This window comes from Thunnus thynnus, chromosome 21 (assembly GCF_963924715.1).
Source record: "Thunnus thynnus chromosome 21, fThuThy2.1, whole genome shotgun sequence".
Classification (NCBI taxonomy): domain Eukaryota; kingdom Metazoa; phylum Chordata; class Actinopteri; order Scombriformes; family Scombridae; genus Thunnus; species Thunnus thynnus.
The window spans coordinates 16671515-16696910 of NC_089537.1; the positions used below are offsets into that span (position 1 = coordinate 16671515).

Genomic DNA, 25396 nt, shown 5'->3' on the forward strand with positions numbered 1-25396 from the left:
GTGCCCGGTGGAGGACTCAGCCATACAGCACACAACCATAGAGCAATGCCACGCCGAGATACTGGACACAGAGGCTCCAAAATGGCTGAATTCATTAGCTGGGCCGAGCTGCCTCTAATTTGCTTCTTTAAGGCTAGGATGGTGCTCATTAAAGGGGTAAAGGAGTAAAAAAAAACAAAAAAAAAAACAACTTTTTTTCCCCCCATTATTGTTTATCTTAAATCATAGACACTGTGAGCATCAACTGAAACAGTAATTGCTGCCAAAGAAAATATAAGAAATATATGAGAAATGTTACAACAACTAGACTGAGAAACTATAACTGTATCTGTTAGGATTCTATATGTGAGAATATTATCAGTACTGTTGTGTTATATGTCTAAAAGTAATAATAACGACTAGATATGGTCTGTGTCCGGTGTATCTGTAGTAGTAATGTAGCCTTAATGTTTTGCGTAACACCCATGACTGCCATGTCTCCCTCACTTAGCCATGATGTTGACGCTGATTTCTTCTTACAACTCTGGTCATGTCCCCTGTGAGACTGTGCGTGCATGTGTGTGTGTGTGTACGCGAGCAATAGGGGCCCTGTGATGTCACATTCCTGCGCCGCGCGCGTGGCTCTAGTTTGGCCTCTAGGTTTTAAAGGGGAAAGCTTTGAAACATTACACCATCCCACACAGACACACAAGCATACACACAGTCACAGTCATGCGCACACGCACACACACACAGTCAAGGGCCAGTGGTAATACTGCCAGAGTAATAACCTTACGGACTTACTGATCTCCCTCCCTCCCGTTCTCTCACCCTCAAATCTTTATTTACCCAACTCTCCCTCTTTATCCCCCCTCTCTCCCCTCATTCTCCCTGTACCTTTCCCCCCGAATTTCAGCGCGTTTAACAAGCATTTAGATCTTAACCAGATGTTGTTAATGTAGCATGTCTAAAATACTAAACATCAACCCAGTGGAGAGGGGCTACAGCTCCTGCACAGGGCCTGGGAATAACTGACACACACGCACACGCTCACACACACCTACACATGAAACCCTCTGCACATAACACACATTTACTCCCACACAGCGTTCAATGTATTTCACGCACAGAGGTCCACAGCCCACATGCTAACATGTAAACACACACACCGGCAAAAGCAAACACACGTGTTTCCATCCACACGCTCAAATCCACCCACACCCACCCATTTATTGCTTAAAACATGAGAACTTATTACACCAGCAAAAAAAAATCTATTGTTTCAGGTTGACTCTGAAAGCCAGACAATAGGATTGTCACATTTAATACGCTCCTGGTGTGAATGTCAATAAGTTGAACTGACAGAATAAGCTGAAAAAATGACTTTTGTATAAAAAAACGCTTGTATCAGCAGCTCCAAATTTGCTTTGTTGTTGTCAATTATGACTTCCTGAGACACTTCATTGTATTTTATTTCGCTCAAATTGCCCGCTCCGCTGTCTTGCAGGCGACTAACAAAACACCTATTACTCTTTTGAAAAAAAGGGAAAAAAAGAAAATCATATGAATAAACATAGCCAAGATTAAAGGCTTGGGTGTCTTGCTTGCTGCGCAGACAGAAACTGTTGTTTTGTGTTAAGAGGGGTTTCATTTTCACTGCTGTGAGCACTGGGGGGGATGATGTTAATGATTCTTTAATAGCAAATACAAAAGGTTTTCACAGGACAAAAATATGGCTTCAAAAGGTTCTGTGGTGGAAGAAAAAAAAAATTGCCGCAACACCTGGCCTTATACAATAGGCTAGCACACCTACTGCACCTACTGTACACCTCCACACGTGTGCACACACACACACACACACACACACACATCCACACACACACACACACACACCTGCATCTTACACAACAGCCATATTGCATTTCGGCAGTTTGAATCACCTTAGGCTGAGTAGGTGAATTGAGGAGGCGGCACGGCAAGCTTACTGAGGGATTTAGGAATAATTTGAAAAGAAGATTCCTCTCCTCTGTTTCATCTCCCCCATCTCTTTCTCTATTTTCTGTTTTTCCTGGTCTTTTATGATTCTTTGGTCCAATATTTATCTAGCCCCTGATTATAAACATCTGGCCGATGGGGCAGTCTGCACAGTGGCAGCCGCAAAACACACACACACACACTCTCGGAGAGTAACACACATAGTGGAAATATCACACACGCTCGCCAACGTGACCTGTCAGGTCCCGACCAGAGGATGGAGGGAGGGAGAAACGGAGAGAGAAAGTCGGACCAGACAGAGACAGAGACAGAGAGAGAGAACTAGCAGCTGAGGGTTAATGGCCTTCCCATCTCTGTGATAAGAATTCATTCTGTTCTATTACCAGCACTTATCTACACAGGCTGCTGTCTTTCCCCTCTCTCTCCCTCAAAAACACACACACACACACACACACACACACACACACACACACACACACACACACACACACACACACACGTACACACAGCGAGGGTCCGAGATCGATAGATGAACCTAATGAAGAAAGCAGCTGTTTCTCGGCATACCTGCTCAACTCTATCAGCCCAACAAGATCTCCCTGCCGCATTCATTTGTCTATCTATCCATCCATTTATCTATCCACCTATCTATCCATCTGTCCATCTATTTTTATATCTTCTCACACAGCTATCCATCCATATACCTATCCTATCTGTTCCTCAGTGCATCCATTTATCCCTCTATCTGTCCATCCATCACTACACTGGTAAACAAAGATACCAGCAGGATAGATATAGTTTCCAATTGACCAGACTGGTCCTTGTCATGTATTCAAGGTTTATTTATTTTCCGGGAACTAATACGAGGCCTGAAAACAGGGAATCTAATAAAATGGCTGCCATGGTTTAAGAGAATGGCTGTGTGTGTATGTGTGTGTGTGTGTACGTGTGTGTGTGTATCTATGCTTAAAATAGGCCTGTGACGGGCAGTGGCCAAATGGATAATGCTTAAACAGATCTTTATCCTATTGGGCTACTGTCCCGTTTTTAGCTGCATAAAAACCATCTGCTTTCAGAGCCACCAAAAACAACACTGTAATCCTAGATGGAAATCAAAGAAAAGATTTAAGTAGATAGAAAGGACAGATAAAAAATATAATTATAAGATCATAAAAAGTTGTCTATTTATGTTTTTAGTTCATTTATGAAAAATGCAATTTTGTGATCTAGCAAAGCAGAAATGTGAATAATCCGCATTTGGAACAATTACACATACACACTATTTGAAATATGTTTTGCATGCATGCTGCATTCGATATATAACTCTTATCCAGGATAACAGCATATTTGTGTGAATTACACACAGCAAAATATGGCAAAAAAAATTACTGATTTTTCCCCCATTCATCCTATTCATTTTCGGTGCTTTTCTATGACTACATTCCTCGTTGATGGGGGCTTCGGTTGAGTCCGGAGCACCACATCGCTCCCATTAGCACATAACAATTTCATATACTGACAATAAGTCCGTGTGACATGTCTTTTTCCTTAGAAGAGTGTGCAAAACAAAAATGTGTGCATCATCAGGGCCTTATTATGTGTTGAGGTTAGGGAGTATGGCAGGACTCTTCAACATAAGAAGAATAGAATCACGGAATAAAAAGAGAAATATCTTCAAGCCCAAATATTCATTAGGTTGCTCAGAATCATCTGCAAAATGACCACATGGAACCTGTAATACATGGGCACATATGCTCACATGCAACACACACACACGAATACACAGACCTGGGGCAACTGCCCCGGAGATGGTATTTGCAGACGGTTACAAATAAGGAGTGTTGGCTTTCCTCTGACTTTCTCAAAAACATGCAAAAAATGTCCATTTCATTACTGGCTAAACAATGTCATATGGGCCCCCACTGGCCCTAATAGAAGCAGACAAAGACAGAGCAGCACACATATGCTTCGAATAAATCAGATTACTGAGGGAGAGAGGGGGAGAGAAAGAGTGAGAGAAAGAGGGAAAGAAAGAGAGACACCGCCAGACACTTAGAGGATTGACAATATTCCTTTTCTTGCTACCTCCACCCCTCCCTCCCCCCGCTTCTCCTTTCCTTCACTTTCTTAACTCCCCTCCTCCCCCCAGCGGGATCTGTTTTAGATTTGAGCCAGTGCTAGAGCCATATCTCTACCTTATCTCTGCTAGCCGTCAGAAAACAGAAAGCTCCATGTTTCCATGCATTAGACTCCCGGCCCCTGACACGCCACTTGAAAATCTCACAGCCCCTCAAAATGGCTGAGCAGAAAAATGAAACAGCAAAGATATCATTCAATCAAATGAAATACAGGTTACCGGGGCTGCATTGATATCAGTTTTTGGAGTGCACTCTGGTACAGTGTCATATCAAAGAAAATGTCAGCCGTGAAAATTATGGAAATGCATTTTGGCATTGTGACAACAAATGTCACCCAAAAGCCCCCCAAAATTAGATCACTCTTTGAGAGCTACAAAGCGTCATTAACTGTATTTGAAAAGCTATCACAATTTGAGGGGCTGTGACATTTTTTACCCCCTGACCACCTCTGGGTATTGACCCCCATCAAGATATCCCGTTGTGTTTTTGGCTCCAATTATGCCAAAACCACTTCTCTGATGACTGTAAAGGGAAGTATTGATTCTCCTTAAAGTTGTAACAAAAAAGGAAGAAGAGCGTAGACAGGGTGGGGAATATGTTAACAATTTGAAGAAAAAAGAAAAATCAATATTCAAATGACTCTTTATATTGATTTATAATTAAGTCTTAATTGTGGCTAGGCTTGGACTCTCAAACTGCCCTGTGACAATAGCCGGGAAAGAAGACAGGGGAACATTATTGATACACTTTAACAGTGGTGGTCGCCCAGACATTGATTTAGACGTTTTGCGGTGTCTTTGGCATGCTCTGAGGATCTAAATGCACATGCATTTGAGGCAACACTCACACACACACACACACGCTACTGAGCGATGATGCACATATACCTACATGCACAAACAAATACACACACCTAAGTGAACTAACACAGCATAATTAACCTTCATCCGGGAAAAGTCAGAGCTGCCTTATCTATAAACTTCACTGTGCATATTTGTGTGTGTGTGCTTGTGTGTATCTGTTGTAATTACACCATTAGATGTGGAACTGATTGACTTCAGATGGAGGTATTACTCTGAACAAAAAAAAAAAGCAAGTGTGTGTGTGTGTTTGTGTGTGTGTGTTTGAGGGAGTTATTATTTTTATATCCCTGTGCATTTATGTGTGATCCAGGTGTGTATATTTGTCATTTCTTCATGTGCTTCAACCCATGTGGCGATGTGAGCGTGTGTTCATGCTCAAATCTCTGTGTGTGTGTCCCCACGGGCCTAATCAGGTATCAGATACCTTTTGTTTTGGAAGCTCATTGATGGATGAAATCTTTATCTGTGCTATTGATCAGGAGGGCGCGGGTCCTAAACTGTCTGTCTAGCTGCCTGCCTGCTCCAGCTCTAACAAGATTGCCAGGGCCGAGTATATCAGTTAACATTTAATCAATGGCAGCTTAAGACACTGGGGCTAAGGGAAAGAAGCCCACTGCTTCAGCCCCCTGCCCCAAACCATTACCCGGGATTGAAGGGGAACTATACGTGTGTGTGAGTGTGGTGGTGGTGGTGGTGGTGGTGGTGGGGGGGATTCCAGATGATTACAAGGGATTGGGTCTGGTTGATCACATGTCTTCAGGGGACAGAGGTGTGTGTATGTGTGTGTTTGTGCGTTAATGTTTACAGGAATGCGAGTGCTGGCTTGTCAATACATGTTAATATGTCAAAAACGCCAGAGGGGGTGGTATGTGCTAGGCAGCTTGTGCCGCTCTGAAGAAAATAGGAAAACTGAATGAAGTGACTGATGTGTTAGAAAAATCGCCATTCAAATCAACCGAAGGCTTCAAATTGAACTCGCCTGTGTGAAAATACACACAAGCGCGCTGCAGTGGAAAGATATGACATATCAGGCAATGTGTGATTTTTTTTTTCTGCTTCCCTTGCAAAAAGCCCCCTGATGGTAAAATGCAAAAAAAAGGGAAAGTCAGCAAAAAAGAAAATATGATCAGTTTGACTTTTTTTCTTTCCTTTTATTTTACCATCAGCTCATCTTTCTGTAAATGAAACCCCATCAGATCTAAGAGGCAGATCCTTCTTCTCCCATCTCCAGCTTTTTCTTTCATTTTCTTATTCAGGCTATCGCCGGACCTCATCATCATCACATCTCATTTTGAGAGAATTAAACATGTACTTACAGTGTTTGCCTATGTCCTGTGCATGTGTGTGTGTGTGTGTGTGTATGGTTCGGCAAGAATGTGTCGGTGTGTATGTGTGCGTTTGTCAGGGGGTTGCTCTGACAGGGGAAGCCCCTCTCACGTCCCTGCCTTTCGTCCAAAGCCTGGGAGATTCCCACCACCAAAAATCAATGTGTGTGAGAGCATATGTGCGCCTGTGTGTGTGTGTCAAGGTTTTGTAAGACAAATCTCTCCAGCGTGCGCCGCTTTAGTGCTATTGAACCAGGCTTCGATCACTCGGCCACTGTGAATAATGCAAGGGAGGCTACTGCTCACTTACAGCACAGGATGCTTGCATGTGTGTATGTGTGCGCGCGTGTGTGTGTGACAGGATGGTCCTTTTTCCTTCTTGCAAATGCAACAGGGCAGTTCTTCGACGTTCCTCCACTTGGCCCTCTTAATCTTGTGTCAGATACAGGAACTCCCACATTGATACTGTCTCTTTGAGTGTGTGCGCCACATGTGTGTATGTGCGTGTGTGTGTGAGTGTGTACGCTGGAGGCTTCTACAGTAGACGGGAAGAGCTTAACTCAAGCAGACAGCTCAGGGCTGCACTTTGACACACCCTGACTCATTACATACAGCCGGCACACAGTAGAATATTGTCATTAAAAAAGACAATTAGATATGAAGTCAAGGAAGCATCGCTTACACACACATGGACACACACGCCTGCAAACACACAGCGCAGGAAATATAGGTGAACACACTCTCGTCTTCATATCCCCAGGTATATGAAGCGGAGATATTAATAATCAGGATGTTACAGAGTAATTAAAATTATTTCAAATGATGAGTGTGTGTGTGTGTGTGTGTTTTTTTTAGTGTGCCTGTGTGTTTCTGTTAATTAAGCTGAATGATTTGATATGACACAAACCGTAATGCTTTAATGGTGTCCTATACTTGATGTGGCTGGGGGGGACAGCAGCTGATAGGGCTATAGGGAGAGACAAGACGACACACACACATACACATGCACAAAAGCAGATACAGCTGCTCATTGGCCCTGCCTAAGAGGAGCATCTCTTTTTTCGACATAATTATCTGTGTCATCACTTATGAGGCAATTAAACAAACATCAGTTCCTATTTCCTCTCCCTCTGTCTCTCATCTTATTCCGCTTCCTCATCCTCTTTTCTCCTGCCATCTGTGCTCCCCTCGCCTCTTCTCCGCTCTTTTTATTTAATCTTATCCTTGCTCCTCTCCTCTCCTCTCTCCTCTCCCCTCCTCTCCTCTCCTCTCCCGTTCCCTCCTCCCTCTCTGCTCCTCTTCCTCCCCTCCTGCGTGACTCCAGACAAGGTTTCAATTTCAGCATGCTGATTGTCTCATTGCCGACTCTATGCATGTCTAACACTTACTGGCACTCTGGGGACCAGCAATACACACCATAGAATGCCTATTACACTCCCACACATTTCTGGCAAGTGTGTGTTCGTGTTTGTATGTGTGTGTGTGTCTGTGTGCGAATGTGATTGTGTGCAAGGGGTGATGAGGGTGTAAAATGCCTATTACGCTGAGAGTCTGGTCTCTCTTACACTGGAGAGAATTCTCTGGCGCCTAAAGAGCAGAAAATTGCAACGCTCCTCTTCCTCACTCCCCATTAACCTGCTTTTGAAACAAAGGCCTGGCCAAGGTGTGTGTATTTGTGTGTGTGTGTATCCTTGCCCATTAGGCCAATACGCCATCATGGGTAAAGCACCTTTTGGGCTGAAAGCAGAAACACCAGGTTCTACCTTACGTTCTCTTTGTTTTTCTTTTTTTTTTTTAACATTTTGTACAAGCTACTTTTTGCATATTGTACTTTTAAATCAAACAGCACATTTCTCTCTCTATTCCGTCATCCAGTTTTTTTTTGAAATTTGTATTTTTATGTACCTAAATGAACTTGTCACTCATTTTTTTTCTTCCTTCCGTCCCTCAAAAAAAAAATGGCAAAAGGAGATGGCATCTTATGAAGAGCTTTGAGATGACTAAAGCAGTGGGCATATTTGTCTAATTTGCACAAAGACATCCACATCAAAGCACAAATCAAGACCCAGGCTCATTCAATGGATTTTTATCAGTCTATCTATTTCTTGTTCTTTTTTCCCCTCTCTCTGTCACATTCCTCTTTCTCTCTCTATTTTCAGAGCGTTATTAGGACATGATAAAAGCAAAAGGGATGTCATGACACAGGACCCCCTGTTAGCATTAGGAGGTGGGAGAGGAAAACGAACGCGAGAACGAGGGGGGAAAAAGGGAGAGAAAAGATGAAAGAGATTTGTCTGGAAATGATTGCTCACAAGGCATTGATTCTCTGCTTTAATCTCACACAGTGTGCTCAAATTTCCTATTAGGGAGATGAAGAAAAGGAGAGAGAGGGAGATGGGTCTTACTCACATAGGTGGGGAGGTGAAACTTGGCATGTCTCCAATTGTTTCTCTAGGCAGACAAAACATACATTTCCTGTATTCTGGACATTGAAATAGAAGCAATGTCTAGAATCTATAGTTTTTGTTTACATGTGCTGTCTTGCTTTTAGGTCATTAGTTTGCTGTGAGTAAACATGAGAGAGGAACAGCTATTGCCTCTGAACCGCTGGAGGGTCACATAAACACACACACACACACACACACGACAAGCCACTGACAGCTGCTATAGCTGCAAAGCTTCCTCCGGTTAGCGACGATTAGCCTTGGCTATAGGTAATCAATAGCTGCTATCAATTCCATACCTCCCGCTGATGGATGAGGTAAAGGAAACAGAGTTGAGAGTGAGGAAGAAGGGAGCGATAGAAGGAAAGAAGTTGTTGCTGCTGCCAGGAGTGGCAGAAATTCTACCTGATAATACTACCTTGTAATGTCCCTGCTTTTTGTGTGTGTGTGTGTACGCGAGTGTGTGTGCATAAAGGCTGCCTTAAATGTCCATCTGTGAATTGTATCATCGCGGCCTGAGATTAGTGGCTGCTTGGACCCAGCGAGCGTATTGCCTGGTTACCGCGGCTCCGGCTCCACACAACCCTCCTCCCATCACCGGATTGTTTGTCTTAATGCTGTGTGACATGGCCCATTGTTTTGTCCATCTGTGGTTAAGAGTCAATGGACAGAGGGTGTATGAGGGGATTGGGGAGAGAAAAGAATGGAGGTGAGTGAGAAGAAAATAAAGAAGAGCAGGGGTGAAAAGGAGGGGGAGAATGGGATGAAGGCAGAAAGAAAAAGGAAAGAAAAAGATTGGGATAAGAGCTGAGAGGTGAAAAAAAAGTATGGAAAGAGAAAGGTCAGAAAGAGACAGGGAGTAAGGGAAAACATGAAATAACCCTGTGATTTCAATGCGGTGCTCTATATTGAAATTTACTTTACATTCACCACTTCCTTTTACAGGACCTTAGTATTTCCAGAGGCTTGCAGTACCATATGGAGCAGGGCCTTAAGCCCTTTGTGATATCACCGACGTGAAAGACGTCCTGGCCATGTGACGCCAGTCCCCTCTTCAAAGGGTTAAGTCATATTTAGTATGCGTCCTCAGAGCCCCACGGCTTTGTATTGTAAATAAGACTAATGTGGCATTGGTCAGGTATGCTAATTCAGATAATCAGCGCAATTTCTGCAAATTATAACTGTCAGTGTGGTGGGCACAGAACCTTGGCGGAAAACATGAGGGAACAATTTAGCCCGGGTAATACCCCTCCACCAAAGAGCTGCTCAACTCAAAGAAAAACAATCGGCCTGAGCCCATACCGCCCCGACACACCATTTCAAAAATAGTTTATGGTGAACGAGGCTCATTTTTTCAGAGGCACAAGTCAGCCTGCTGCCCTTTTTTTTCTATGTGCACACACAGACCGCAAAGTAATTATAATTCGCTTGGATGGAATTATTCAAAAAATGACCACATCTTTTACTCCCTCAGCCATAGAGAATAGGGTTTTGGGAAATTTGGGGTAAATTGCTACTTGCCGAAAATATAATAATATACATATATGAATGTGTCTTATTTTGATTTGACAAATGATTTAAAATGCAGAGCATTGTCTCCAACTAACTGTACAGCAATAAAAAACTACATACTTCACAAAAATCGTCTTGGGTATAATCACATCACTCTCATCAGAATAGTTCTCCCCAGGAACTGCATTTTAGTCATGTTGGGCACATAATATAACATTCCAACCTTTTTATTACGCGAGGAATGGATCCCGCCTGACTGAAATCTGTGGACTTTACCTTTTATGTAAGTAACATCCTGTTTCACAGTAAATGAGAGAGAAAAGGTCACAAATAATTTGCTAACTGTAGGTAATTAGCTGAATGTCAGCAAATCAATATGCAATATAATTGGCTGGCTTAACTTATTAAAGCCAATTCCAACTATAGATATCTAATGTATAAATACATCAGAGAGATAGGCCACAGAAGGACAAACAGTCAATATAGAGGAACAAAAGTGTCCTTTGATGAGCAAATCAGCTAGTCTAACCTCCTGTATTCTGACTTGAAAAAGAAAATAGCCACCGCTGCGCTAACTCTAGCGGTTTGAGAGATCTGGGTGTGTGTTGCATCCTTTCTCTCACTCCTCCGGCCATCCGTGAATGTTTATGTAATGACCACAAATTACTGAGACAAACCCTGGAAATAGACTTCTGTCTGAGGAGAGACCTTCCTGAAAAAAAAAGGGAGAGAACCGCTGGAATGGCGAAACCACCCCCACCACCCAGAGGAAAAAACAGTATAAGATGAAGGAGTGAAAGTGAGGGAGGAGGGAAAACCTAATGCCTCAAAAGATGCCTTGGTGTCATCACATCGAAATGATCTTTGGGAAACAGTAAGCCCTTTCCCACATCGAAAATCAAGTGATCATTTTTGGTGCTTTGACTCAGTACAGACAGTTTGGGTTGGGTACATTTGGAAACAAGTAATGTCTGCGCGCTGGGTAACAAGCAAGATGGCACACTTGCTCTCCGCTCATGTTCTATTGCTTCCTGCTGGATGCACACACACACACACACACACACACACACAAACACACACACAAACACGCACACAAACACGCACGCACAACTCCAACCGCACACAAGCAGATATAGGGATAATAAGTGTCCATTAGGCTCATTTTTTAGCCTACAGCTGCTATGTAAATGGTTAGCACAGCTACACTAATTTGACTAGGACCAAAAATGTCCCAGAGCCTTATCACTCAGAGAAAACAAAAGGCTCTGGACACACACACATGTACACACTCACATATACATACACATACAGCCACACGCACACGATAAAAGTGTTGTTGGTCTCTCTAAGTCAGAAGAGGTCTTTTGTTTAAAAGGGGGACTCAGACAAAGAGGGTCCTCTCCCTCCCTCTTTAATGCATGTTGTGTGGTGGTGGTGGTGGTGGTGGTGGCGGCGGGGGGGGGGGGGGGGGGGGGGGGGGGGGGGGGGGTTACAGAGGGATGGAGATGTGTGGGTGGTGGAGTGGTGGAGGGATGGATGACAGGCCTGGCTCTCAGAAATAATTACCTCCATAAGATCCCATCTCCCTTTCCTTTTTGTGAGGGACAGAGGGAACGAAAGAAAAAAAAATGACAGAAAGTAAAGTATGCAGAAAAGGCCCTAGTGTTTCTGCTTGGTCTGGCTTATGAGGGGCTTTACACATGATGGAGCACAGGGCTAATGGGCGAGGATACACACATAGAAAAACACACTGATGCACACGTGCACGCACATACACACCTCCTCACACTGTTCTTTCTGGCTAAACAAGTGGTCAAATGGTGGAGACAGAGGCGGCAACAGAGAAACAGCAAGAGGGAGAAAAATCACTGTAACAACTAAACTTCAGAGACTGTTAATGTCTCCAAAAATCCAGCTAAACAAATTGTTCAAATTATAAAATCTATGATGGAATACCCATGACTCGCAATCTGTCATATTTTTCTTTTTCTGCTTGAATTTTACGAAACAGCTCTATTCAGGGCATAACTTCATTATAGAGCGGAGAAGGGCACAAAAAAAAATCTAATTTCTCTAACAACTTTTGGACGACCCTCAAAGCAAAATGGTCTCCAAGTCCTCCATGTTGAGAGGCAATTCATTTATGCTTGCTCTTCTGATGCAAACTGGCATTTTTTATAAACTCAATTTTCTTTAACACTTCTAATTGTGCACAGAGAGGGACAATTTATCTCAGCAATGTGGGCACACTGGGCTTTTTGTCTTTGAAGGACACTGCTGAAAGATCATGGTAAGAAGTTTTCACTGTAAAGTCAGTGACAGTTAGTGTCCACACATGCACAAATGAATAAGCACGCACAATCGGACGCACTTTACTCTCACTTCACAATGGTGTTTACCTAGTGTAAATGATGAGACGACTGGGCCCAAGTTTGGGGAACTACAGACTCAAAAGGATAACAAAGAGTGAAAGGGTCTCAAACACACAGATGCACACATGCAACAGCAAACAGATGTATTGACATGCACACAATGCAGTCCAGCAGAAGTGTTGCTTATACACCCCTGTCTTTGTTCAAAACACCTATACCCTTGCGGTGTGTCTCTGCAGTACTGTATCCTTAATTAGGCCATAAAATCAGCATCAAAATTGTTTAATGAAAGCTATTAACATGTACATAAAGTCCAGAGCATTAGAACTCTTATTCCCAAATGGGCCTATAATTATCTGGCTCAGTGCCAGGTCCCAGGCTTTAAGAGAAAGATACCGGTCAGCACTTAAATTAATCTTTTTCATACCAGTCTCTAATGAACAGAAAGTGCTCGAGTCAGGAGTTGTAGCCCCAGAAAACTAACAGTACGCATACACATGCACGTACACATAAATACAGGATCCTTAAACTAAATTCTGGCTGGAAATGTTGCCTACTATAGAGCCTTTTCTATCAGTGAAAACATTCACATAATCTATCACCATAGGAGCCTTAAGCAGCTATAATAAACCTTTTCTTCCATACAACATAACTTAGCATATAATGATATTGTTTGTCGTTGTAATCTAAAATGCAAAGGGCTCAGCTAAGACACATAAAAATGTACAAATAAGAAAAAAGTTGTTCTATTTCATTACATAATTATAGAACAAGATTAAAACCTTTATTTATTACGTTGACTTTCAGTGTTTGATCTCTGGTTGACACACTCGTGCTGTCCTCTCTGCCTACACCTGCCAAATGTGTACGCTGCACAGGGAAATACCTATGAAACATTTACCATGTACCTTGTGAAAGAATACTGTTGTTCACTAAAAATTATATAGAGTGGGCAAAAGGAGGGCATCCAAAAAAGTGGCTTAGCATTTTGGACGCCGCCAGCGTCCGCTTAAGCTTTGCACTAGCTTCCTCATGGAAATTCACCATGTGGCATCAAAGCCAAGGTATAAAACGAGGGCCCAAGCAACAAATATGGTGTGTTTTAAGAGTGGAACATTTGAAATAGGTGCAGCGGGTGAATATTGCTTTTGACAGGTTTAAAACCTGGTTGTGCTCAGTGGTCTGAGATGTAAAAAGGAGAGGAAAAAAAGGCTTGAAGCCGGGCTTGTGTTCTAGATGAAAAAAACTGACAGGAGCAGGAGAGAGTGGGAGATGGAATAAGCAGGACAAAAAAGGAGAGAGAGACAGATACAAAAAGAGAGAAAGAGAGCAATGTTAAAATGTACGGTAATGATTTATCTAAGCATGCTTTTCTGCTGCACCCCAAATCTCACCGAAACTTTGATCCACGTGTAATTAAAACCAAAAGTACACCGGCAACAGTCTCCATTTCAGGATTGGGAGCTCTTCTCCCGTTCATGTGTGTGTGTGCGTGTGTGTACGCTGGGATTCACATATGTTTCTAAGCACCGGGCCTCCATCTGTTTTGGGAGTACATGTACAGTATAAACAGGACACTTTGGGGAGCACAGATTCATGTTAAAATACACACTGACACACACACACACACGTACACACAGAGATGGATGTATGGACTAATGCTATGCTGGAATGCTATTCAAAACGTGTTACCCCACCCCCCCACCGCCCCACCACCCCCTCACCCCACCCGCTCCTTCAGGTCAAGCAAAGCAAAAACAAGTTAAGCGCTCATTTTCTCCCGGCAGCATTAACATAGGGATGACTAAATAATGGACCCTGACTCTCCGTCTTCTGGTTTAAATTACAGCGCAGCCCCCTCCCCTTACACCCTGCAACCCCTCACCAACCATCCAACCCCCACTCAAAGAAAAACGATTAATCTTTTTTTTTTTTTTTTTTGTCTCTCTGAATGTTTTACAGTTCTGTTACACTTATTAGCTGCTGGCAGGACGGAGACTCTTAAATGAAAGCCAAATTGCTTTGGTCATGAGAAAGGAAATGAAAGCTCACTCCAGGGAGAGACTGTGTAGCCGTAGCGTACGTGTGTGTGTGTGTGTGTGTGTGTGTCTGTGTGTGTGAGTAACCTATGTGTGTGTGAGTAACGTATGTGTGTAGAGGCCTTTTCACTATGAGATCCTCCCAAGGTGAAATTTCATAAGCTGACTGCTTGCCTGCCTGGGATGTCCCTGCGCACGGGACAGCGTGTGTGTATGTGTGTGTGTGTGTGTGTGTTGCAGATATAAGCGCGGCAGCCTAATAGGAACAGTATGCTCATTTTGGAGAGATTAGGAGGAATGGACGGGTCTGTATCGAGAGACGTGATCTGGATATGAAGGCCAAAGGCGGGAGGGAGGGCGGGAGGGAGGCAGTAAGATTTGACAGAATAAAGAGGGAGTGGTGCAAGAAAAAGACTAAAAGAGATGGGAGGAGTGTAAGGAGTAAAGTAAGATGGATCTGACTACCACTGAAGAAAACTGACCATCAAAACAGAAATCATAACTTCAGCAGCAAAATAAAATCAGTAATTTAGAAAACAAATACACAAGCAAAAAAGAGATGAAATGCAAAGTCAGGATGTGTGTGTGCTGCACGGGAAAAAAGACAAAAAACTCTCAACAACAAAAGCAACCAGACAAAGCAGGTTAACAAGACTCTTCAAAATCTAGTATATGGCTGGACTGTGTATGAAACGCTAGAGGGCTTTTAATTTGAAACGGATACAGGAAGTTGCGGTATTCGGCCGACCAATGGTGTAACTTCATCACTCAGTCAGTCAGTCAGTCAGTCAGTCACTCAGTCACGGACTTTCGCATTTATAGGGTTGGCTCCGCTGTTGCGGTCCAGCCAAAAAAAGCACAGACCTTGGCTGGCAGGACACTCCTTGACGTGGAACAGCTCGTGGAAGCTCAGTCCATCCTCGTCTCCTCTCAGGCCTTGCTGGTGCAGCTGGAGTTTCCTCAGTCCTTCGTTCTGCTGGTGGCGAGCCGAGCGGGCATGCTGCACCAGGTTGAGGCGGGCCTTGGTGGAGTAGTCGCACAGTGTGCAGTAGTAGACACACGACTCCAGGCTGTACGCGCTATCCTGCTTCTGCAAGTGCTGTGGAACAGAAGAGAGGAGAGTGCAGCTGTTAGTTTATATTCACATTACAAGTCATCCTATATTCAATTCAAGAAGTTATAGTTGCAACAGCTACTTTAATTTCTTCTAAGCATTTCTTTTATGGTAATGTATTCAATAATGTGATATGACAAAAGATATTTGGGTGAATATCAGTGAAACAAGTGGGGCTTGTCTGCTAAATCATGTTCTTAGCCTTTTGTGCTTCGAGGCTATAAAAAGCCTTTCATTCTACTCTGGTTCCAGTTTGGTTCCAAAAATCTAACGCCCAGAAATCCCACTTCCCTGGCTTCAAACAAGCCAACAGAAAGTCAATGGGTAATGTCTCAGTCACTTGGCCCATTATTTTTTTGCAGTATATAGTATATGTGCCTTACACTTTGCAGTATATGATCTAAACTAAGTCTAATAAAGCAAAAACGCCACAAGTAATCTTTAGTAAGGCTGTCAATTTCATTTTATATTTTACTACGGTGTCATTTAGTGTCTCCAACATAAGATTATTCTACTTAGCAAGGTTCCTGAATATGTCACTGTTACAAAAATCTGTTGCGCAAGCAAAACCTTGTCCAACTATGGCACTTAAAAAAATGAAACTATATAATAATGTAGAAACAAAGCAAGATTGAGAGCTATGATTAAATCCAGTGGACAAAGATCATTTTGTTAGATAATTTTAAATAGAGGGAATGTTATTAACAGAGTAAAAGCTTTCAGTTGCTGTGTTCGTGTTTAGCTGCACACCATTTTAAATTAACTGGATATGTTTTAGGTGACATACAGATTAAAAACATACAAAAAGTCAAATAAGGGCTTGAGTTGAGAATGCTGTTTTTGTCTTTAACACGCACATTGTCCAGCTCTCCTCATTGTTGGCAGCTGCGGGGGTTTCTCATTCAACGTGTGCTGTCAGTTGCAAGCCCTTAATTTCCAGTTGCCTCTTTAATGGCATTGCAGCCATGCAAAGCTACCCCCTACCTCTTGCCCTGCCCTCAGTGTGTGCGTGAGCACAAACACACACACACACACACACACACGCACGCACGCACAGCCCCCATCCCACCTTGCCCTACTCCCATACACCCAGTCAAGCCAAGCATATCAAGTGTGCCTCTGTTGTTGCTGCCGGGCTAATGAACAATGCACAAAAACAAAAGACCAGGCCAAGCTTTTATTATCTGATCCTCTGTGGAGGGAGGGAGGGAGGGGGAGAGAGAGAAAGACACAGAGAGGAAAAGAGAGTAAGGCAAAGAGACAGAGACATAGAGGTGGCTTGCAAAGGTTAGTTTATGCTTTGTTAAGATTTATTCATACAGCCAGGTGAGAAACAGGTGCAGGGTTCTGTGCATGAATTAATACACTTAATGGTGTGTGTGTGTGCGTGCAAGCTAACCCTACATTGTCTCTTATGGCCCCTATAGGAAGATGTTTCATTCCTGAAGCTCATGAAAAGTTAGCAAGGTAATATTTTCTCCTGAGCCTTGTTGCATCATGTTATATGGAGCAAGAAGACAGACTGGAAAAATGTATGTGTGGGAGGAGTGTGTGTGTGTGTGTGTGTATGGTGGTGGGAGGAGTGAGGTGGGGGGTGGGGGGGGGGCACAATTAGCTGCAGGTGTGTGAGTTCTAACCCCCCTTTTCCCTCTTCCTCCTTTGACAAACAGGGATTAGCAACATAGCTACAGCCGCTAACACATCTTTTCTCTCTGTCTCTCCCTCTTTCTTTCTTTTGTAGGAAATCTTACAAGGTTTTTCTCACGAGACGGTGGGACGTCCCCTCGCAGTCAGAGGCCCTTTCAGAAGTCTTAAGTTTTAATTAAGTCGGAGTTGTCAGAAGAAAGCTCCCCTAGTCCAGAGCTCAGGGCCATTAATTACAGCTATCTTTGTTTCTCTGTGAAAGGAGGCCTCCCTCGCTCCTTCTCTCTCTCTCTCTCTTTCTTTGCTTCTTTTCTTTCCTCCCCTCCCTCCCTCGCAGGAGAACTGGGCTGCTGAGCCTTACCGTGGAAACCACACACATGTGTACGGAAGCAAACACACACATAGAAAGTTTGATGTCATGTCTTCCTCCAACGTCTCACCATTAAAATATAAACTTTTCTAATTGTCTTTCTTCAATTGTGAGTACTACAGCGTAAAAACAAGGACTGTGTGGTATTTGTTCATTTTCAATTCAATCGTGTCTGGATTCCACTCCAATATACTTTTATTTCATGACCATTCTGTTAGAAATGGGGACTACTTAGAATTGAATGGAAACTGAAAGGAGTCCTTGACAAACTAATAATCAAACAAGGCCTTTCTTTCCTCCAGTGACAACCTTCAGTATTACAACTTCCACAAAAGAAAAGCTCAGAGAAAACAGGCCTGATAGTTGAGAATCTTATCAGCGGGGTTTCGCTGGAATCATCTCTGATAGTTTCCAATGGCTCCTAATGGCATGGCCATTAAGGTACTTGTTAGAAATTAAAATTTTCATATAAATCAGGAGTGGCCTAAAATACTTGACATCTTTCAGTGTCCTAACTTACATGTTATTTGCTTTTAGGATATGAGGCTTCAGTTGGGAGTAGCTGGATGATACACTTGGGGTTGAACCGGGCTGCCAGATAGGTTTAGGCCTAATATTAATTCTCTCCCCATCAGCACATTCCAGAGGGTTTGTTTAAGACCTAAACTAGAGGGCTGTCTGTCGCTCTCTGGCACTCTGCAGGCCTGAAATGCAGGCGGTCTGGTGATCACAGGCCAGAACATCCATGATTTATGAACTTTTAAAGGAGCACTTTGACTCCTGCCAGGCGTGGGCTGTGTAATGCATATTCAAACACACAAACACACTGTTCCTGCTCCTGGGTTTGCGCCTGTGTGTGTCTACTTGAAATGTGTATGTAATTTATGCAGCAGCTGTATTGTGTGTGTGAGTGTATGTATATGTGCTGTATATACATTTGTGTCATATGAGTGTCTGTGTGTGTGTGTGTGTCTGCTGAACGGCAAAAAGGCCCATCCCTGTCAATATGGCACCTCTCCAGAGTGCCTGGTGGTTAATTGTTGGGGATTAGTGTTTGGCAAACAACCAAATAAGCTAACGCTCCCAGTGGGCCAATCAAAATCAGCTAAGCAGCGCTCCCTGGGTGGACCTAAACATGACACAGACATCTCTGGATGGTGGAGGAGGTGCGTACATACACCCCCGTACACAAAGAATGCAAATTACGACACTCGGGACTTCCTGTTTACCTGTCAAAAACACAACATTGTCAGCCATGTCCATGACACACACACACACACACACATTGGGACTTGTATGAGGAGAGGGGAGGAGAGTCAATTTGACAGGTAAGGGAAGCTCCCTTGTGTAGTGTTTTGCTTCTGCTGCTGCTGCTGTGTGTGTGTGTGTGTGTGCGCGCCTTGTGTATGTGGGTGAGGATGACAGAGGACTGCATTCATTATGCAGAATGAGATGTTGACAAAACACCTTTCTCACACACACATAAACACAAGCGCACACACCTCCCCTCCACTCGCTCCCTGGGTTTGTGGGGAGGATAGCAGCACTACTGTCTCATATTCATTTGTTCTATCTGTGGTGACAAAGCTGCCTCATTAACTGAATTCTTAATAAGGCAAAGCAAAAGACATCTCCTCAAAACTTCTTTTATCTCCTGCTGCATGTACATGTACGTGAAACTGTGTGTGTGTGTGTGTGTGTGTGTGTGTGTGTGTGTGTGTGTGTGCGGGGTGGGTGCAGGTATAATTTCAACGCTTTGTGTTCTTTTCTTCTTGATGTGTATGCGTGTGTGTGCTTTGTGTGTGTTTATGCATCAGTAATTTCAACTGCACATTTTTTTATTTTGCCTCACAAGTGTGTTTTTGTGTCTGTCTGTAATTTCAATCGTGCATTCTTTTCTGTCTTTGCCTGCGATTGTGTGTGTGTGTGTGTGTGTGTGTGTGTGTGTGTGTGTGTACACTTGTAAAATGATAAAAATATTTCGAAAGCAGCGCAAAGCAGTGGGGTTGTTATTTCCTCCATAAACCAAATGACAAATTAGGGTATTTCAGTACAAAACATGACTCTTTCCTGTCATTAAGTGTAGAACCAGGCAGCTAATGAACACATACTGAAAATAAGAACCCTCTGCCATTGCAGCTATGTCTTAATAACCACTGTGTGTGTCAGAGCGTGTGTGTACGTGTTTTATACATAAAGAATTGGTACATACATTCCGTTTTCCTGTGTCCGCTGAGAGTATGTGCATGCATGCAAATGTGCGCCCCACACATTGGGAAAATGAAAACCTCTTTATCTCCTTTCATCGTTGTTTTTTTTAGGGGAAGCAGGGAGCTTGTTGTTGGGTATACCTTCTTTTTGGAACGTCACCAGCTTCCGGTGCTATCCCCTGGGCCCCCGGCGGCCATCGGAGACAAAAACAGCCCCACTTGGCCCAGCAAACAACAAAAGCGTGTTTTGTTCCTTGAAAGTATTTTAAACACATACCAGCGCTGCCTGGAAGGCTGCCAAGTGTAGAATTCCATCAGTGCTACCACCTCCCTAACACATGTTACTGCTAACCGCCGCTCAGCCCCCAAGACATAGATGTAACGCAAGATCACTGCCAATGGATCCGCTGGCAGACTGCACTGCTGAAAAGAGATGCTGAGGGCCCAGGTACGTGCCACTTCGCTTCCACAGATAAAGAGAGCAGCAAATATAGTGTATGGAGAGACAAATTCAGGGTTGCAAACGCACGAAAACAAATATGCAAATAGAAGGCACATACAAAAACTACTGAGTGCACATTGCATATGCACAAATATACACACACAATTCACATCTCCTGCTTCTCTCTCTCTCTCTCGTTCTCTCACTCCTACAAGGCGACAGTGTGTCATCTAAAGATGCTGGAGACACAAAACAATCCCAGAAAAAATCCCCCCAACTCACCCGACCTTCTTTTCTTTCCTGCTGGTCTTCTTTCTTTTCTTTACTACCAAGACTTTCATAAACTAAGAAAAATATTTCCTAGAGCTAAATTGCTTCTCCTGTTTCTCTCAGTTCTGCCTGCTGGCGGTCACATGTGATCACAGCTCTGGGGTCTGTCCATGAGGTGCAGGGCCTGTGGGCGAGCTTAGCTTAGGTCACCCAATAATAATAAGCATCCATTGCATAATGGCCGCCAAGCCAAATAAATGAATTATCACAATGAGTCTTTCATACTAGCTTTCTGACGCTCGTCTCCTTTTCTATACTGTCTCTGTCTGTCTTTGTCTTGTTTTTCCCTCTTTTTTTCACTCCATTTCTTCTTTACTCCTCTTTGCTATTTGTCAGCAGAAAAAAATGAGGAAGCAACAGCGATAGAGCTTAGTGAGCGCTTGGAAAAAAATGTAACTCTAAAGTCCAGTTAATAGTCTCGCCTTCCATTTTTCTGACTCCCACACATTCAACCACAAACACATTCACTCACACATACACTTGTAGGAGTGATGTAAGTGTGTCTGACGTATGGGACAAAGGTCAATCTGAAGTTCACAGCTTCCTGACCTCTGGCCCCTCTCTTGGAAAAATCACTTCTGTCTCTCTATCTCTTGTTCTTAGGGCTTCAGACCTATAGTCCATTTGCTTTGGTCCGAATCAGTGGATGATTTGCGACTTTGTTGCATTTTCCCTTTTGTTCGGTTTTATTTCACACGGCAAAATTTCAAGCAAACCAAAATGAATCAACAAAAGCCATGTGGGAGCTGTAACTTCGTTCATTGGCCAGAAATCTCGTGGGGTTGGTGGGCAAAAAAAGGAGAGTTTGTTTTTCTTCCGGGATAGTTATCCACAATGGACTATCGGCAGAATTGGCATTCCATCATAATTGCGGTCATTGTTTGGGCCATATACCAAGCCAAAATATGTGAGTAGAATGGCATATTTGAACGCACTTCAAGGCAACATTTAGAGGACAATGTGTTGCTTCACGTTACGCAAAGAAGACATGCTGCCTTCACTCGGCTGAAGACGAGAAAGGAGCTTAATGCACAGCGCAGCTGGCTACGGGACCTGGTTTAATCCAAAAAACGCGCAAATTGTCTCTTGCAGTTGGGTTAGATCTATGTCCGATCACGTTCATACCACAAACGAACCGTACCAGAGTTCGTTTGTAACCTGGACTGAGACCACCTCTTCAACAAGGTCTTGGTCCAGTTGTTTTGGTCTGCACCTGAGTGCGATTACTCTGTTCACACCTGCCCAAAGAACCGCACCAAGGGGATAAACGCTCCAGCGTTCGATTCAACCGAACTAAACAAGATACGTGTGAAAACGCCCTTACTCTCTCTTTTGCCCAGACCCACACACACAAGTTATGCATACCAGCTCAAAGAAAGAAGGAAAAAACAACTCTGCTAAGGATTTACAACATGATCCATTTCTTCTGGTCTCAGTCAATGAAGCATAGCCACACAGTATTTTACATTGTACTGACCCAGCAGTTGGGAAAAACAGATTCTAGGAGACAGAGACACCAGAACAAATCTTACTTACTCATCGGCACATGTGTGTATGTGTGTTAGGTGTCTTGAAAGCCAGCTCACCTCCACCCCCCCCATGAAAATGGATCCGTATTTACATTAGCATTAGATTTAGACAGCATGGCTCAGCCACTTACTCCCTATTAGCCATCCTGACCTTAGCCCATTAGGGTCTAAAAGCCCCCGCTTGTCTCCATCGCCGCCAGGTGAGACTGACCAGACCTCCCCATTTCCCTAAACCATCTTGCTTCTGAGATTATCTTTTCCATCGTCTCACAATGGGACAGAGATCATAAAATGCTGAGCACAAGATCACTGAAGTGCTAACATGCTTGTGGGATTATCTTTTTCCAATGCTGTGCAAAGGGGAGGGATATTGCTGAAATACTAACATGCTTTTGGGTAGGGTTCATCATTTTCCATTTTTCACAACATGCAAAGATGCTTTTGGGAAATCAAGGCAGACCTAATTGACAGAATCTATGAAAAACGTTGAGAAAAACAAAAATAAAGGCGTTGAAAATCTGGGGCTACAGCTCATTGGCTGGTACCATCAAAGAGGTTTGTACAACATTGATGTTGTTATATTTAACTAAAACTGAAAGGGAAGAGAAGGGAAAATAATTTTGGTGCCGAGAGGAGCAGTGATTTTTGCCAAGTTTGGTTTTCTTCGCTCTGTTCGTAATGGAGACTTGCTTAAAAATGTTTATTAGAGAGAGTTAGACAAAAGGAATGACAGAGACATACAGTGAGAGAAACTAACCGATAGATTGAGAGGCTAAGAGACTGAGAAACTATGACAGAGAGAACAAAAGAACAAGAGATGGAAAGAGAGAGAGAATGATAGGGAAGAATCTAGACGAGCGTAGTCGGGTTCAAATCACTAATTACACATTCCTGAGCCTGTGAAGGGGAGTATTGTTTTCCAGTTAGCCCCTACCCTGTCGCATGGTTTCACTTAGCACAAAACAAAAGGTACAGGGAACAAAACACAAGCCTAATACCAGGCCCTGCTAATGACAGAGAAATGGGAGAAATTATCCCTGGGGTGGATCCTCGTGAGAAAATGGCTGGTGATTACTGGACAAAGGGAGTTCATTTTGAAACTGTCACAAAATGGCAGACTGTCTGCCTCTTTCTTTTAAGAGCTGTAGTTATCAAATGAACACACCATCATGGTGCATCACTGAACACATGACATGTTTAATCTATAATTATCAAACTTTAAGTGTGACAGTTAAGGTTAGATTGGACATGTGTTCCTTCTCCTTTTTACTGTAATATTCTTGTTGCTGATTTGTAACACTAAATATTAGTGTATTAGTGTAATATTTCAACACACTTGATAGAACAGAAGGCAAGAATCAGGTCTTATTCCTAGGAAACAATGTGACAATGTAGCTTGTTGTGTGTACAGGGTGTGTATAAGTGTGTGTGTGAGCACATGTTGGAGTGGTACCTCTGCCAGGGAGAGCACAATGAAAGCACCTCTTCAGTGGCGCTGTTTTGCATATTGCCACAGGAAATCAAATGCCTTGCAGTTGACCTACAAGATGGCACACTTGATCCCTCCCTACTTTCTTTACAGAGGGCGTTCGGTTTAAGTCTGCAGCTCTCTCTTTTTGTCTGCTTTACCCCTCTGTATCAAAACGCAAACACTGAAACAGGGGCCGTGTGTCTCCAAGCACACATACATAGATAACAATTTCTGTAACAGTTTCTGACACGTCACATAAACTCAGCCAGCAACACATATGACATCCTGGGATGTTCTGTCTACCCCCATAAACCCATAATGATGAGCTCCATGCTGTTCCGGCAACATAGAGGACCCTACCATTTTCTGCATGAGGGGGTGGGGTGGGGGGGGGGTAAGCTGATAGCAGTGGCAGCACTGGGCAGAGTCGCCTGGCTGGTAGTGTTTGCCCAGGCCCCAGCCGTCTAAAGGAAGGATATTGTTTTCCCCTGAAAAAGCCTCAGCCGCAGTCCGCATACCAGCGTCCACTCAACATACCAATGGGCTCTTTGAAGATTACTCAAATGTTTGCCTTTGTTCCCCCACTACCGCCCCCCATCCGCCCCTACCCCTAGTTCTAACCTACACTCCTGCCAGAATGAGGAAAAGAGGAGAAAGGACAGAGTGAAAAAAATCAGACTTATATCTTCAGAAAACAGTGGGAAAGCAATACCACCCTCAGCTGCACTCAGATTCAAAATGGCCTCTGTAGGGGATGGGCAACCACTGAAAGGAATAATAGGGCACCGGCCACCAGCAAAGTAAATCTAAACATAAACAATAGAGTAGGGCGGCGTATTAATGCATGGCGGCTGATATTATACAAGGATGTTAAATGTGAATCTCCCATCTGTCTGCTGTTTAAGTGCAACATGCTTTTAAAACCAGACCACTCCTCATCCCTGCACAAGTCCACAATTAGACTTGGATATGATAATTCCAATGGGTTAATTTAACTAAATGTGCTGAAAACTCAGGACCCCCCCCCTCACCCACCCACCCAACCCATATTAATCCTGAACAAGTAAGTGGGCTTTCTATCAGGTCTATTTCAAAGCATTAGGGATTACCTCGCAGAAACTAAGCTGCTTGAACTCACAGGAGGTCAGCAGTATTGTGCTGCTGCAAGGAAAGAAGGCCAGTGGTAGAGACGGATAGACAGCAGGACAGGTCAGTTCCTCTTTCTCCAGCTCTCCAACAACATCCCTCAATCCTTCTCCCTCCCTCTTTCTCTCTCTCTCTTTTCATCCCTGTCTCTCTCTTTCACCGTATAATCGAATATCTCCCACTACTTATCTATTCACTGAGCACCTAATGGTTAAAATCAATTACAGCTGGAATGCTGAAATGCCGAATACTGGGCCACATGCTGATAATGACAGAGAGTGTGAGAGAGAGAAAGACAGAAAGCAAGAGAGAGAGAGGAAGAGACTTGGGACCGTTCCAAGGGAGGCACAATTACCTCCAATCGATTGATTATTGATTTGGTAGGGCGTTGAGGAGTATTTCAGTCCAACTTTGTCCATATTAATATCCTGATAGCTTCATGAGAGGGGGGAAGCGTGATTGTGCTATCTAAA

At 43.4% G+C, this 25396-nt stretch overlaps 1 protein-coding gene across 4 annotated transcripts in view; it reads right to left on the reverse strand.

Annotated features, from left to right (window-relative positions):
- Positions 1 to 25396, reverse strand: part of zfhx4 (zinc finger homeobox 4) — a 174794-nt gene that overhangs the window by 23469 nt on the left and 125929 nt on the right. For all 4 annotated transcript variants that reach the window (XM_067578654.1, XM_067578655.1, XM_067578653.1 and 1 more), the window contains exon 6: positions 15532 to 15766. In XM_067578654.1, coding sequence (XP_067434755.1) covers positions 15532 to 15766 — 235 coding nt within the window. The remainder of the gene's footprint in view (positions 1 to 15531; positions 15767 to 25396) is intronic.